This window comes from Mytilus californianus, unplaced genomic scaffold (assembly GCF_021869535.1).
Source record: "Mytilus californianus isolate M0D057914Y unplaced genomic scaffold, xbMytCali1.0.p SCAF_75, whole genome shotgun sequence".
Classification (NCBI taxonomy): Eukaryota; Metazoa; Mollusca; class Bivalvia; order Mytilida; family Mytilidae; genus Mytilus; species Mytilus californianus.
The window spans coordinates 455,122-472,630 of NW_026262729.1; the positions used below are offsets into that span (position 1 = coordinate 455,122).

Here is a 17,509-nt window from a genome sequence, read left to right on the forward strand (position 1 = left end):
TTTTTGAACAATCAACATTATTCCCTAGAAAACAATTTGTGACAGAAAAATAAAAGATTTACAGCAGCACAGTTATGCATTAGCTATTAACAACAAGCTTCATATTCCAATCTGATAAATAGTCACAGTTCATTTTGTTATTTACACAAACATTCCATACAACTTACCAGTATCATTTAGAGTCAACAACTGATGGACACGGTAAAATCCTGTGGTTTTCAGTCCCAGCAATAAAATATCTAGCAATGTTTGTCATTTGAAATGGAAGTCTTTAAAACTGCAAGCTGTTATAGAAATGTACTATTTCATGCATTGGAATGAGATTTCTTAAACATAGCAATTGTCCAATTAAAACAGATGGTATTTCATATATACATGAAATCGCAAAATATATAATGCAAAAAAGATATATTCATTGATTGATTGTTTGTTTTAATGCTGCTTTCATCATTTTTGGCAGTTTCATGACAGCTAGTTTTTAATGACTGAGGAAGCCAGAGTACCCTCAGAGAACCACCAATTTTTCTGCAAGAAAACTTGCAATCTAGTCAATTTAGATTGGAGAGAAAAGATACATAAATATATGTTGTTAAAATCATATGAAGAAATATTCAATCAGATGAACTTGCCATCTTTGTACTGTATGACATTTCTATTTCTTTCAGGTAAAAATAAGTGACTTTGGATTATCTCGAGCCTTAGGTGTTGGTAAAGATTACTATCAAAGTAATTTTAGTCTAAACTTGAAATTGCCTATAGCTTGGTAAGTTAGATATATATCCACAGTCATTGGTATAAGGGAGATAATATGAACTTTTCTGTGCTTTATAGACACAAAATAAATAATATCATGAAATGTCAAGACCATTTAAAAACAGACATAACAGAAATAGTAAATCAAAACTCCTTGATGTCATCATGTTTTAAGATTCTTTGAAAAAAAATGTGAGACAAGCAAATTATTGTATGACAATTTTAAAAATGTTATTGCAATAATTAAAAGTGATTATTGCATGACGTCCGAAGGTTATTCGGAGACAGATCTAGGGTAATTTAGAGACAAATAGCTAAATACCCAAAAGTGTAACTACCCCTATTAAGTAGAAACATTGATTACATCTACCATTCATTTATCACTTTCTTGCTTTCTTACTTCAAAAATAAAATTGTCAAAATGGGAATGTTTACAAAACTTTTGAAATATAAATCTACAATGCATTTGATGAGTTGGTTATAACTAGTTTTACAAATGTGTACAGCATTTCTTTAAAATACATAAAATAAATCTTATTATTTTAAAGTACAAAATCACATAATGTATAAAAAAAAGATGACCATTGACAACTCTTAACCAACTAATTTTAACAGATACCTATTTTTCGTGTTTACTCCTGAAGCCGAATCTGATATAATTGCAAGTATTTATATTTATATTTTTCTACTTGCCAAAATCATTAAAGTTAGTTTGTTTACAGATTATTACTAAAACAGAAATTCAATTTTGATAGTTGCTTATGTAAGATGTTCAAAGAAAATTTTTAACATGAACAATACCTGATTTCTATTTTAGGTGTGCACCAGAGTGTATAAATTATTTAAAATTCACCTCAGCCAGTGATATTTGGGCATTTGGTGTTACATTATGGGAATTATTTACATACGGGTTCCAGCCATGGGCAGGATTAACTGGTCAACAAGTAAGTGACATCATAGAGTTTTATGCTTTTAACCCAAGATAATAGTTTAGGACAGTATTCTATGAAAAGATTCCATATAAAGATCATAAATTGTGTCAACAAGCAAAACACTAATTTATCAATTGTATTTTTTATAAGAGAGTTTTTAGCATTATTAAGGATGAATTTAGCTCTTTAACTAAAAAAGTTATTGCTGGAGTATTTTCAAGAATGGATGGATTTAATGGGATTGCAAAAGACAGTATTTACCATAAAAATAGAAACACACAAAATTCAGAATGTATATAACAAGATTTGTATGCCCCAGAGGCATTGATCATCAGGTTCATTTTCTTGAGAAATGAAATTGAAATCCTTAGTACTAGTAGCCCTTACCCTGCGTTTTTGGCTCCAATGGCTCTGTAACTTTTACAGGTCAACTGTATGATATGTATTTTCGAAATCAATGTATGTTCCCTCTTCCTAGGGCTATTTATAGTAAAATTTCTAACATTAAAGGTGCAGTTTCAGCTCAGATACAAACTTCGAAAATTGAAATTGGATAAAACTGTTTTTTTTTGGAGGGGTTGGCTTTCTTTCTGTGTCTGGCACAAGCAGCACAGAGGCCTAAACATCCAAAAATAGAATAAACCCAACGAAATTCCTGTTTTTTTTTTTATGGAAATGACCTTATTTAGAATGCCATACCAAAATAAGTTTCAATAGGACCTAAGTACTTTTGTTGTAAATGTGCTCACAAGGGTCCACTCTACATGCAGACTACAATGAGATACATCTATTAGCATCCCTTGGTCTTCCAGGTCAAGAAATAGGACAAAAAAATCATCAAAATTGATACTTTTTGCACTAGATTAACAACTTTGGAGCATACAAGCCAAAAGGAAATTTCTACTATATTAACCATTTGTATTCATAGTTAACCTATACCCACGAAATCTATAAATGTTGGTTTCCCACGAATGATAATGAATCTACAGCATTTGTAGGATTTATAAAAATAAGAAGATTTTGTATGATTGCCAATGAGACAACTCTCCACAAGAGACCAAATGACATAGACATTAACAACTATAGGTCACCGTACTGCCTTCAACAATGAGGAAAACCCATACCGCATAGTCAGCTATAAAAGGCCCAGAAATGATGTAAAACAATTTAAACTAGAAAACTAATGGCCTGATATATGTACAAAATAATGAACGAAAAACAAATATGATAAACAGCAACAAACAACAACCACTGAATTACAGGCTCCTGACCGTGGACAGGCACATATAGAATGTGTCGGGGTTCAACTAGTTTAAAGGTGCCAACCCTCCCCCAACCTGGGGCAGTGGTGTAACAGTACAACATAAGAACAAACTAAAAATCAGTTTGATCACATTTCTATTAAATTTCTTTATTTATTTTATGTTTCTTTATAGATATTAGAATCAATAGATGCACCAAACTGCCAAAGATTAGAGAGACCAGATTTATGTCCTAAAGAATACTACCAGATAATGACCAAATGTTGGGAACATGATCCAGAGAGACGTCCATTATTCAGTGAATTATTTGTAATGTTACCTCAGGTAGGTCAAACAAACAGCTGTTAGAGGAATGCCATTTTCGTTTGAAGAAAGTCTAATAATTATGTATTGCAAAGAACCCAAATGGGCATGAAAAACAGAAAATTTAGGTTACAAACACTTTAAACGGCATTAGCTACTAGATATATAAAGAATGAAATATAACCAACAATATGAAATCAAACAGACCTAGAAACATTCAATTGCACGTGGTCGCTATTTATTTATAGTTCTGATTATATCGGGTGATATGACTGTCAGCAGTCTCAGAGGTCATCTTGATGGATAATTAGATGACGTCAAGACAAAAATACACACAAAATGTTGATACATATTATCGAGTCGCTGCACTGTTGTTTATTTTAGACTTTTTGTAATTTGGATACATGTTTTAGTATGTTATGAATCAAATATGAGAATCTGAATCAAATCGGTGAACATGAATTTGACAGCTAATGCCCCTTTAAAAGGTCCAAAAACTGAGTTAGCATGAAGGCACAGATGCATCAGACTTTCAGATTCTCTTGTTAAACAACAACATGACACTTCTCAAGGCTGTTGAAATAACTAACATGACACTTTTCAAGGTTATTGAAATAACAATTAAATTCAGGGGTGGATCCATAAATTTTGAAAGGGGGGCGTAATTCCATAAAACTGAGTATATACTGCCGAGCAAAACAAGGAGAAACAAATTTTGAACAATTTTATGTTAAAAAAAAAATAAAAATTGTGAAAAAACATGATATAATAATTTATTGGGCAATCAAAGGTAGGCCCTCCACACACCCACTGAAATTATTTTCTTTGGATTTATTTTCTTTTATGAGGTCAGAAACAATACAAAATACATTAGTACCAATATGAACATATAGTAAAGGTCAAAATCTAGAACACCAATTTGACCTTGACCTCAAATTCCAAGGTCAAAGATCAAGGATTGCAAACCAAAAGACCATTATGTATGATTAAGAAATTATCTGTTTTTTATTTAATATTTAAGGGAAGAAAACTTCTTTAAAAAGTCACCAGAGCATTTCCAGCTGCTTCAAGTCATAACTTTCTAAAATTCAAAATTTATGACCTTGAACTCAATTTCCTATTCATTATGACCTAAGGACCTTACATCAAAAGACCCTAGATCTCTATGACAGTTTTTGTGTAGCACAGACATACCTTTAATGCAGAAAAGAAAATTGTCTCGCGAAAATAAAAAAAAAACATGAAATTTACATATTGTTACTCAAAAATTACATGTGTGTCGGGAAAAATTGTGAGATTGTTAGATAATTTATGAGTTCCTGTTCTGATTATTTTACAGATGAGACCTGTCCAAGTTAAAGCTATGAAAGATTTCCCAGAAGTCGTTGTACCTAAGGACTTCCTGTATTATAAATCATATGATGTCATATATGTTTTAGATAAAAAGTAAGTTATAGTATAAAGAATTTTTAGAAGTTTTCACATGTGTAGAATATTAAAAAGAATGTAATTTAAACAGATATGGATCTTACTTTTGGTATATTACTATATGATAATCTTCTGTTCGGGTTTTACGTATAAAATTTCATGAAAATAATTTTATTTGTCCAGGCTTTTTTGATAATGCCTTCTCATTTTAAGCTTTTTTGTGTTTATAAGCATATAATGATGACTTACAGATCGAGTTGGAGTTTCATTCCTGTAGACAAACATTTGCTAGTAGGCTGAGGACGAGTGCATACACAATGATACCCATAAATGATTCCACTTTAACCAGGGCAGCTCATTCATGAAGAAAATTGGAAACTTGTCTTTCATGTGGTACGGAAACGTCTTGAGTTGAAAAGTACAAATTTTAATAGAGCAAATTATTGTGACATATTAAAAGGGTTTCCTGTCACAATCTAGAATATTTTCCCAGGACAGTTTTGTGGAAAGGGTTTTAAGGAATAACATTTACTTACTTGATGATGTTCATTTTCAGCCCAGAAGATTGTCCGAAGCCAGGATTCTGGAAGGGGGTACTTGGAAATGGTAAATGTGGATATTTTGATCCAGCTAATGCTATGCCAATAATTGAACACAAGAATAGTCCTAGTGTGTCAAAAAGTATCAACAGAAAAGGTGAGTTGTACAGGTGTGATGAGGTGACTGCATCTCTATAGTAACATGGCATTGATGTTGTCATCAGTGGTTAACATTTGACCTGTTAATCTCCATGTTTTCAGTAGTCATGGATACAAGGAAGTCTATTATATCATTAAATGAATTTGGTAACATTGAAAAGGGAAATTTTAGCTGGTACTACAGACCTTAAAAATAAAAGAAGTGCTCCCAAAAAAAACCTATAAAAATTTATTGTAAAAAAACATAATTATGTTGAAAAATAGTGTTTTTGTTAAAGAGAATCAGAAATGAAAAATATATATACATTTTTGCCTTAAAAATGTTTTCTTTACATCAATTGATAAAAAATTTTGAAGTTTTTTTTAGTACATGGTGTCCTCATAGTCCAGGAGTAGATATTTTTGCATGTGTGTTTCGTATTTTCTGTAATTTATAATTTTGAACTAGAACTGTTATTCTGTTTATTAGTTTATTGGATAGATCAACTAGGTCTGAAACAGGAGTGACAGTACCAAATTTACTACCAGACAGGGACTAAAACTTGATGAAAACGCAATTTCCCAAATTTTTGAAATAATCCAGATATGGGTGAATGCATTATGGAAGTCTGAATTATAAAAAAAAAAATAGGGATAAATCTCCACTAGAAATAGTTGATTCAGCTATTACCTTTACTTATATATACATCTGGTTAGTTTATGTGTGCCCTAGTCGGACTATCAATTTAGGTCAAGATCAAAGAACTGCAGCATGTAGTTTCCAGAATTTAATAGAATTTTTGTTGTAAAATAATATACAGTTTTCGACAAGATTATTTTTATATGTTGTAGATTAAACCATTAATATTTTGTGTGGGTAGTTAGTTTAATTGACATGTATAAACTTTTTGTTAGAATCAAAACGGGAAAATGGTGATGCAAAAATAAAACTAGCACGTAAAGGTAAGCCTCTATGTCTAACAAATCTTTCTTTCTCGCTTGTCATCGACCTTGTCAGCTTTTTATGTAACTACTAAATGCAATTTAAAATCACTTCGGAAAATATTGTCAAAAATAGGGGTGATCTTTTCTTTGCTTAAATTCTGTTCTTTCTTTTATAAGTAGTGATGATTTTAGTCAGTTAAAATTTTTACTTTTAATATTAAATCTAAAATATTTCTAGATTTTCAATTTCTTATCTTAAACCAGGAAGTACAATTTAGCAATGCTTATATGCAACAAATGTTCTTATTAGTTTTATGTAACACATTGTACAGTTTATTTCAAATTTTGTTATTTGTTTTGAATAAGAATATACAAGTAGAAGATTTTCAGAATTAATGTACAAGAATTTTTGACAATTTTATTTTTATGAGTTTAATAACTTTTCATTTAGATTTTGAAATCAGATGAAATAAACTTTATTATTTCCCATTATTTCTATTAGAATCTAAAAGAGAGAGTGGAAGTTCATTCTTCTCTAATATACGACTAAGTCGTAAAGGTAAGATCCACACTCTTATCCTAACAAGCTAATGGGTAGAACAGGTTCAGCATTAATTATATCCTCTGTCGTCTCTTTTAATTTACTTCCTGCTTGTTAATTTGCTTGTTTTTAAAAATTTTAAGGAAAAGTATTAGACTTGATGCCATGGATAATGTTTTTGAAAGATTTGTACACTACAGAAAATTCACATGCCACTGATAAAATCTAGTCGGATAGTTATTCAAGCTATTAAAAAAAAAGTGTTTGTAATCAAAATCGTAAGAGGAAATTTTAAACAAATTTACTGGAGTAAAGTCGGTGGATATGTACAAATTTGAATTCAATAGATTTTAATATTTTATTGGCTCATGAAATAATCTGACCAGATTTTGATCATTGGCTGGAAACATGTCCAATTTTATGGTCATTGTAATAGCATTTTTTGCCATATTGTTCAATATTTTTGTATGTCTCTTTAAATGAAATGTATCTAACAATAAAGATAACCAGTGAAACAGACTTTTCTATATTTGAGGATTTCCCTAAAATTAGGGAGGTGATTCCATATTATATATTGCTTTATCTAATGTATTATCAGAAGAGAACTAAATATCAAAATGAAGTGTTTTGAGCTTTTATAAGCAAGATTATTTATTAGTTTGTAAAGTATTGCTTCTTTTGTGTGAATTTGCACTCCTTTGTTTTCATAGACTCTAAAAGAGAAAACCAGGAATCAAACACACCTAAAATTAAACTCAGTCGAAAAGGTAAGCTCTCACACACCACTTTTCACAAAGTAATACATATTAGCTTTAATTTTGATATCACTTTTTTCTAAGTTTAACATTTTTGAAGTGAACTTTGATCAACAGAAATCAGATATTATGTATTTCGTATAACAGGGAAAGAATATAGAACTTAACTTTACTTTTCAATGATAATTAAAATTTGGTAAATTCATTGTTACATGTTTTTTTTTGTGTGAATGGTTATCAAAAAATCAGTCCAAAAGTGAAAAACAAAATATCCTTATTTCATATAGACTCTAAAAAGGAAAAAGAATTGGACACACCTAAAGTCAAACTTTCAAGGAAAGGTAAGAAAAAGCCGCTAGGAAATGTTGCAAATCATCATCTTGCTTTTATCCCCAGCTTACCATACTGGAAACACAATTTAAATGAAAATGGCCAAATTTTTGAAATTATATAGATCTTTTGAGGCCAAAAGCTCCTTTAAAGTAAGGGGATTAAAGTACACATTAAAAACTTTTGAGATCTAAAAATTCAGAGCACTTGTTACTTGATGACACTTTTAATGTTAGAGTTATCCTTCTTTTAGTAGAAAATTTTAAGTCTTTAAATCGTTCATAAGTCATATATAGATATGACTGTTTTTATTTTATTTTTTTAATTGACCTTTTCATTCTTATTTATGATGTCTCACTCCTGATTAATATATTTTTGAAAGAACATATTTGATATTCTTTTATTATCTTCATGAAATTGGTTAGATTTCCATTTAGAAACCCTAAATAAATAGTCATTTTTTCATGTAGACTCTAAAAAAGAAAAAGCTGATTCAGACCAACGTATGGTCAAACTTGTAAGAAAAGGTAAGAACAAAAACCAAAATGCTAGATAATGTTGCAAATCATATTCATGCTTTAATCACAAAACTGATTTTAAAAAAGATACCGATATAAAAAAGGAATCTTCTTTAAGAATGTACTTAGGTCAGGTTTAGGAATTTTTGTCAGATATTCGGACTCCTTGGTTTTTTTCCTACGATCCAGGGTAAAATATTTTGCCCAATAACACCCATTTTTCTTTTCATATAAGACTTCAATAGCTCATAAAAGGTCATTTACCAAAATTTAAGCAGATTTTAGATTTCTTTTCCTTCAATTTGAGACCCAAATAATACCAATGCAAATATAAGGTAAAAGTCAGAGTCAGCCTTTTCCCGCCATTTTTTTTAAATTAAATATCTCGAAAAGGAGCTCCATAACCTATCAATATTTTTAGCTTATTTTGTTCCTTAACTAATGCTCTTCTGACTTATAGTATCAATTTTAAATTCTAGATTTTTAAAATTTCACCTAAGTAAATCCTTAAGTTGAAGCCAGACATGAGAGTCAAAAATATCAGTCCGGGTTACTTTCATTAAGCCAATGGTATTGTTCGCTCCATTAATTTATCAGATGTAACTGTCCTTTGAGTTAACTTATTTTTGCTTTCATACCCAGAAAAAAATCATTTAAAAGATTTTATAAAAATAATAATCTGTAATTGTTATGAATATTTTTGCCTTTCTATCATCTTTATTTACATTAGTAATTTTTACTCTTTTACATTCAATTGTTTCTTTCATAACACTAATATTGGCTTTTTATTATTTCTTGTATTTATTACCAATTTGTTTTTGGTTTCACTGCAAGCTAAATTTCTAAAGTATTTAGAAAAGGAAGTTAGATGAATAGGAATATTACTAGATATCCTTCAATTTTTACTCTGCTTTGAATTTCTTATATTGTACATAGAAGTTTTCTTTTCTTCTTTTTATAAACTGGGAATTTAGGGACTTACTATTTATACTGTAGAATAGAATCATATCATTGCTTGATGTATATGCATTTTATAATAGTATTTATTTCAGCACAAGAGCACATATTGCATGCTGGCAGAGAGCCACAACTAGACATATGATAAAACTATGCCAGCATGCAGAGTCCTAAATTTACATTTCTGTTAAAAAAGATACTACAGGTAGTTTAGTGTTTTACATATTTAAACATTAAATATATTTTAGATAGAGGAGTTAAATTATGCAGTTATATACTACAATCTTTGAAAATGCAAACAAGAAAAAAAAAAGCTGTAAAAAAAGTGGCAAATTTTACAGGATCGCAAAATATGAAATAAATATTATAATAAGAAATCAATAATTCCTGAAATTATTTTTACTTTTATCTTATTTTGTTTAGATTTTATTTGCAAGAAAGTTTGTAGTAAATAATCTTATTGTAATTTAACCCATATTTAATACAATAGACCCCAGTTATGCCTAAATCTTTTTGTGTTTCTACAATTTGATTGGTTATGCTATTTATAGAATCGGACAAGAAAGAAAAATCGCCCAAAAAGGGTAAAAAAGGTAAGAAGGGAGAAGGGAAAAATAGATGTGTAGTGTGGCTATAACAATATATTGACAACAGCTTATGGCTTATCACATAACGCCAAAAAATCAAATATCACTTAAGATAACCAGATAAGATCCTAAAGAAGTTAGAGCCTGAGCTCTTGATTAGATACTTGGATTGTAGATGTCTCCATTAAGAGAGCTTGGTCACAGCTCTTTAATAGATCCTCAGTTCGCAGGGCCTACACTCGAATAGATAGAAATTATATCACCAGCAGGCATGTGGTTCAATGCAGATTAACCTACAAAGAGGTCAAATGACTTTTTTACCAATTTCTTGCCACTGGTAATTTCAATTTTACAGGTTTATCAAGAGCTGATTAAAGATTTGTAAGGTGTTGAAATTGCTTTTATGAAACAGCTCGATTCCATTCACTTTATATTAGATTTTCCTGAATTTGTTTGAATAGTTCTTGATATAATTAAATACTTGCAAGAATATTGGTTAGTACATGTTTGGTTTTGGTTTAAACTATTTAGATTCCTTTAACAATAAATTTATAGGTCATTGGATATCAAATATTTTACAGAAGGGACAGAACTTATGTCCAATTAGGAACATGTTGGAAGTACACTTACAATAAAAAAAAAGAGCTTTATGCTAAATGCAACTGATTATAATAAATTTATGTGAGCTAAAATAAGCTTCATGCTGTTCTACTAATTACGTTAGAATGGAGTGAACCCTATATTAGACCCTTGACCTTTTCCAAACTAACAGGTTCCTTTCAGGTTCAGTGTTTTATACAAGATTTATCCTGTACTCAGAGATTTGAACATGTCAATTATTTAACTATTGTTCATGTATTAAAGACTTTTTTTAGAGAAGTATTTTTAAAAACAGTGAAACCCAGCTAATCTAAACCCTGTGTAAACTGATCTCTTTTAGTAAGAAGATTCTGTAGCAATTAAACCTGTGTAATCTGGACACATGTCTAGGCCAAGCAAAGTCTTCGGCCCTAAAAGGGATATAGTTTACACAGACAGTCAGCATTACAGATACACTTGTATCATTGTAAACAGTCTATTACAATTCTATGTACTTAGACCTGTAATTGTAAATACTACCAGATTACATTTTATACCAAGTCATTTTGATATTTTCATAGAAAATTGTCATATGTTTTATATCTACTGTAAAAGCTGTAAACACCACATATGTATTTATTCGATATTTTCATAAATATGATACACATGTATAATTATATGACACAGGTTTAAAGGTATTGTACCACAAATATTGCTTCCAGTGTATAGGAATGGCCACTTGCTTAAATAATACACAGAAATATGCAATTACACAATCCATGCTAACACATTGTTTAATAAGTTTTAAAAGCAATTACAGGATTTTTTTGTTCACATTTTGTTTAAATTGAAATTTTGATAAACACAAAGATATTTTAATCAGTTTCATCCTATTTCTGTTAAAAACATGTCATTGGATATTCTTCAAATAAAATTTTACTTTCTTTATATAGCAATTTTTCTTTTTAGTTCACATTTTATTTTTCAGGAACTTGATTTCTAGCAATTAAATGAAAAAAACCTTCATAACATATTATAATTGACCATTTATTTATTGCAGAGTCAAACAGGAAGTCATTACGGAAGTTCAATGCCGAGATGATCAGTGGTCCACAGAATGATCTTCGTCACACAGGACATATTGGTTATGATGGTGCTATTTTCGGTGATGTTGGTTTCATTGGTGATAATTACGACAAATTGCCAGTCAAAGTAGCTAGTACAGGTTTGTATGAAGATTTGGCAAAACTATATAACAACTATTTATTTCATTAAAACTGTTTTATACATTTGTAATGTGCAGAAAAAACTAAAATATTTTACTGAGAAAGTCCTTGTTGAGAATGTGTCTGTATATGATGATAGTCTTTGTTTGGAATAGGTCTGCATCTGATTTATGACAGATTTAAAAAAATGTGTAACAGATTTACGAGGGCCCTAAAACAGTAATTACTCATTTTCTCTTGATTTTTTGTACAAAATGTAGGGGTCAAAATAAATATCGAACTGTGAAGAATGTAGATGAGAAATTTAGGATTACTGGAAAAAAGATTTTCATGTATTGTTTAGAAAAACAAGACCTCCCTGTTAAAATATGTCAATTTGAAAATGCTATAAAAAAAAATTGCATAAATGTCAATCTTGGGTGGGTCAAGTTTATGGATGTTCAAATCAAGAACAAACATTCTGAATACATACTCCAAAGGAAAGAAGTAACTACAATTATAGGAAGTAATTACGATTATAATCTATCTTGCAGGGAAAGAAGGTGAAAGTCGTATATCAACAGTGAGTCTAAATCGAGATGAAAATGGACATAATATGAATGGATCTCTGGGTACAAATGGTCACTCATGGATAAGTCAGGAATCTATAGATAGTCAGTTTGTAACCAGGACAGATGAGGTAGACAGTGGAGATTTCCAGTATCAAGATATAGATGACGATTCTATATTTGCTGACTTCAAAATGCCTGACATTTCGGTATGAAAAAATAAGGCATACATATATACCTTTGGTCTAACAGTCTATGTGTCATAAAAATCTTACAGGAATCATATGAACTTTTATTCATTTGTTCACTTAATTTATTATTTTTGTCTCGCCTTGACGGAGTCAAAAAGCGAGACATAGGTATGCTGTTTCCAGCGTCAGCGGCGGCGGCTGCGTCAACAATGTATTAGTTTGTGATTAGGTCTAGTTCATGGTGAACCACTAGTGGTAGGTCAATGATATTTGGTATGCAGTTGTATTAGCATTGGCACATCTCATTACCATGGAGATTATTTGGCCCAACCCCCTCAGTCAAGGTCTATTAACTTTGAAACTTTGCTTAGTTTACATGTATTAGTTTGTGATAAGGTCAGTTTATGGGGAACCACTAGTGGTAGGTCAATGATATTTGGTATGCAGTTGTATTAGCATTGGCACATCTCATTACCATGGAGATAATTCGGCCCCACCCCCTCAGTCAAGGTCTATTGACTTTGAAACTTTGCTTAGTTTACATGTATTAGTTTGTGATTAGGTCAATTTATGGGGAACCACTAGTGGTAGGTCAATGATATTTGGTATGCAGTTGTATAAGCATTGGCATATCTCATTTCCATGGAGATTATTTGGCCCCGCCCCCTCAGTCATGGTCTATTGACTTTAAAACTTTTGCTTAGTTTACAGGTATTAGTTTGTGATTAGGTCAGTTTAAGGGGAACCATTAGTGGTAGGTCAATGATAATTGGTATGCAGTTGTAGAAGCATTAGCACATCTTATCTCCATGGAGAATATTTGGTCCTTACTTCTCAGTCATGGTCTATTGACTTTGAAACTTTTGCTTAGTTTACATGTATTAGTTTGTGATTAGGTCAGTTTAAGATGAACCACTAATGTTAAGTCAATGATATTCGGTATGCAAATGTATTGGCATTTGCAAGTTTCATTTCCATGGAGATTATATAACCCCACCCCCTAATTATGGTTCATTGACTTTGAAACTTTTACATAGTTTACAAGTTAATGTTTGTGTTTAGGTTTTTTTTAAAGGGAACGACTTATGAAAAGTCAATGGTATTTGGTTAGCAGTTGTATTAGCATTGGCACATCTCATTTCCATGGAGACTGTTTAGCCCTGTACATTCAGTCATGGTTCATTGACTTTGAATTTTTGCATAACTTCCATGTTAAAGTATTGTAATTTTAATTTCAACATTTGCATTATCAAAATAACAAATAGGCGAGACATATCTCTGTGTTAACAGTTTATTTTAATATTTTAACTGAATAATTAAGTAATTAATTTTGTATTCATTAAAGATCAAATGAAAAACTGGGAGGAAAATTTAAACAATATGAAATAACAGACCACACAAACCACCAGCACAGACTCCTAGAAAAACTTGCAACCATGAAAGACACAAAATCCAGATAGCCGACTTGGAACAGGCAAAAAATGCTGGGGTTAAACCAGTGTTATATGCACAAACCTTTCCATTTGTCTATCATAAATTTAAACACACAAAAAAACCAACATATTTGATGCTGTGAAAAATACCGCTATTTTGATTATAGAAAATGCTTAATATGAAATAAATAGACATTCCCTCAAAATTTATCTTTGTTCAGCTAAAGCAGAGTTATGGTATGGTCTATCATTAAAGAAGTTTCACTGACCTTCACATCTTTTTGTTTTTTGGTTTAATTTTTTGTTAGATTGCTGTCTGACTGATGTTTACCTCATATCTCTTTTAATTCATATTCATGTGTAATAATAAAAAAATTGGACATTTTTCAGAGTTCTTTTGATTTCGGACCATCATTTATGGATGAAGTATTAAAAGCAATAAATGACAAAGAGGCAAAGTTGGCAAACTCATCTTCGAATGATTCATCTGCAACTACAACACCTCAACATGAATCACCTCCTAAACTGATGATGAATGGAAGAGGATCAAAATCACCACCACCACCACTTCCTGTTCAGCCACCTAGACTAGTATGTCTGTCTATAATTCTACTTCCTGTTCCTATCTATAACTGTTTATTCTTTCTTCTTTGCTAAGTTTCGTTGAACTATATGGAATGAAACATATATTTCTCTTTAATTTGCTATAATACAAGAAAAAAAAACACTTTAAAAAAGACAAGCACAAAAAATATTCAACTGTGATCTCTCTGCATGGCATTGTTGCAGTTGCTCAATTCATTGTGGGCAACTTTTTCATTCACTAAGGAATTACAACCTTCAATGAAATAGAAGGAACAATCAACCTACACAAACAGTCAATGAATGGAGACCATGTGTTAATCACTGAAGTATTTCAAATAATGTTTTTTCAGAGACATTAAAACACATTTGTTTCTACAAAATTACAGTAAAAATACCGGTATACAGAAATAATTTCTATTCACTTCCTAGACAGATTGAAAAAATAAGGAATTTGAAATAGATATCCTAGCGTTTCAGGCCCGTAGCCAGGGGGTTCCAGGGGTTCGTACAAACCCCCCCTTTGATAGCAAATAAGCACTATGAAAGTCAACGTTCTGTTGAAACTGTGACTATTAAAGTTGAGATTTTGTTTGAACTTTGACTATCAAAGTCTAGATTTTCTTTGAAATTGACTTTGCGAGTCGATGTAACCCCACTTGAAAATTCCTGGCTATGGGCCTGTATTTACTCATACATTCACATATAAGTATTGTATATTCTCATTAGGAGAAAAGGGATATAGGGTAATTATTATAGTCTTATAGAATTATCTTCAGCTTTTCTCAGTATAATCAAATCTGGGGTATATGAAAATATCTTTATTATAGACAGCATGTTTCTATTTATATATCACTATGCATGTTCAATTTTTGCCTTGCAGGAACCCCGTAGTAAGGAGCCTCCTAGACCAGAACCACGGAAACAAGCCAAGGTCAAACCGATGTCAGCATCTGATGAAAAAATGATAGATGATGCCATTGCCATGGCAAATGAATTAAGCTCTCGTTCTCATATGTCAACATCACAAGAACCTTCATCGCCTGATAAATATCAGTCGGATTCAGAAAGTGATTCAGGATCACCACAGAATGGATCAAGATTTAAATTCTCATTTAAACGTAGTCCTAAATTTGATCGTCAGCGTACTTTCTCTGAGGAGATAAAAAATAAAGCAGATCAAGTAGAAAATGTTCCTCCTGGAGCAATGGAAGCTTATAACCAGTTAGTTATGAGAGGTTCTGTTAAGGAAAAATCTGGTACTTCATACTCACCTGAAGAAAGGGAAGTTACTCCACCTAAAAGAGAGGTTACTCCTGTTAAAAGGGAGTTAACTCCAGTTAGAAGAGAGATAACTTCAGTTAAAAGAGAAATAATTCCTGCAAAAAGAGAAATAACTCCTGCAAAAAGAGAAATAACTCCTGCAAAAAGAGATATAACTCCTATTAAAAGAGAAGTTACACCAGAAAGAAGGGAGGTTACTCCTGTACATCAAGATAGTACATATGGAGTGCCTCTTGCAATGATAGATGACTTTGATTTAGAACCACCTGAAATGAGTTTCAATCAATTTACAGAGATGAGTTATCATCAGAAGCCAGTTCCAAAGCCACGACCTGACAGCAAACGATCTGAAATACCAATTCCTGCACCAAAACCCAGACCAGAAATAATACAGAGAGTAGAACCTGTGCCTCGTCCACAAAAACCACCGCCAGAAATTCCACAGGAATATGATCTGAAAGTAAAACTGCCAGAGGATGAGTATAGACCTAAAATTTTAGACACTTCTAGTGAACAAACATCAGAGTGTGACTCTGAAGACATTAAAAATAATGTAGAAGTGTTAAGGATTGATGAACCTGATTCAGACAATGTTCATACTGATTCTGGTACTGAGTCAGTGAATAGTGCTACTGAAGTGAATCGTCAGGATGATTCTCGTCATGATTCTTACAATAAATCTACCAGTCTTTTTGTTGGGGAGGATTTCTCTGAACCTTCTCCTCGTGAAATCATGAACAAACTTGCAAGGGAGAGTAGAATTAGACGCTCCCTTGATCATCAAAGAGGAGTAATTGGCAGTAGTGAGGAAGGACCTTCTCGTAATATTCGTGAACCACAAGGTATTCCTGGTAAAGGAGCTATGTCCTCATCCAACGGTGGGGATGAAGATGTGGAAACTAACCCTTTAAGAATGTTAAGAGGTGGTGCTATCCCCATACGTGGAGGTCGTGTTGGTCAAGGTATGAATCATAAAACTTATAATTCTAAATTACATGTTAAGATACCAACTTTGCATCACTCAATGAGCGTTGATTCAGGGACCATTCAGCATGTTAAAGAAAGAGATGCTACTAACTTGCCAAGTCCCACTAGAGCCCCTGCTATACCACCCCGGTCTAACAGCATTAGTGGAGATGGCAATAGCTTGCCATTACCACCCAGGATGCCATTAAGACATTCAACTCCCATTGGTGCCAAGAGGGAACGAAAGTTTCCGCTTCAGATTGACGACAGCGGCATCGATGGGCATTCAACTACTCAGTCATCGGTTAGAAATTATGCATGGTCGGAGAGCTCCAAAATGATGCAGCATGAGCGAACTCTTCCTCCTGCTCCACCCCCACCCCTTAAAAAACACCAAATTGATGACAAACCATTTGACAGTGGTTTAGATGAAGATGATGATGTTTTTGAAGGACATGATATAACACCGCCAACTACTTTAAAAATAGACACATCATCTAAATCTTCAACATTTCCAAGAGTCAAATTTCAGTTTCAAAAAGTCAAGTGCAATTTAGAACAGCTTGGATTTTACAACCGAAAAGACCCTTTCTGGGTCAAAACACTAACTCTTGCTGGTAGAAATATTTCAGATAGGGGTAGCTCGGAGGAGGTGTCACCACTCATGCTAGCTAACTACAAAACTTCGGAAGGTGTCAGCTATGAAGACTTG

The 17,509-nt window shown here is 31.9% G+C and overlaps 1 protein-coding gene across 25 annotated transcripts in view; it reads left to right on the plus strand.

Annotated features, from left to right (window-relative positions):
• Nucleotides 1-17,509, plus strand: part of LOC127710370 (activated Cdc42 kinase-like) — a 136,599-nt gene that overhangs the window by 110,428 nt on the left and 8,662 nt on the right. For 10 of the 25 annotated variants that reach the window (XM_052216167.1, XM_052216160.1, XM_052216159.1 and 7 more), the window contains 15 exons: nucleotides 666-763; nucleotides 1,571-1,697; nucleotides 3,122-3,271; nucleotides 4,590-4,696; nucleotides 5,235-5,374; nucleotides 6,271-6,318; nucleotides 6,803-6,859; nucleotides 7,552-7,608; nucleotides 7,884-7,937; nucleotides 8,397-8,453; nucleotides 9,953-9,994; nucleotides 11,628-11,792; nucleotides 12,327-12,550; nucleotides 14,356-14,556; nucleotides 15,431-16,793. In XM_052216167.1, coding sequence (XP_052072127.1) covers nucleotides 666-763; nucleotides 1,571-1,697; nucleotides 3,122-3,271; nucleotides 4,590-4,696; nucleotides 5,235-5,374; nucleotides 6,271-6,318; nucleotides 6,803-6,859; nucleotides 7,552-7,608; nucleotides 7,884-7,937; nucleotides 8,397-8,453; nucleotides 9,953-9,994; nucleotides 11,628-11,792; nucleotides 12,327-12,550; nucleotides 14,356-14,556; nucleotides 15,431-16,793 — 2,890 coding nt within the window. The remainder of the gene's footprint in view (nucleotides 1-665; nucleotides 764-1,570; nucleotides 1,698-3,121; nucleotides 3,272-4,589; nucleotides 4,697-5,234; nucleotides 5,375-6,270; nucleotides 6,319-6,802; nucleotides 6,860-7,551; nucleotides 7,609-7,883; nucleotides 7,938-8,396; nucleotides 8,454-9,952; nucleotides 9,995-11,627; nucleotides 11,793-12,326; nucleotides 12,551-14,355; nucleotides 14,557-15,430; nucleotides 16,794-17,509) is intronic. The other 15 variants (XM_052216168.1, XM_052216169.1, XM_052216170.1 and 12 more) reach the window with 15 other exon arrangements.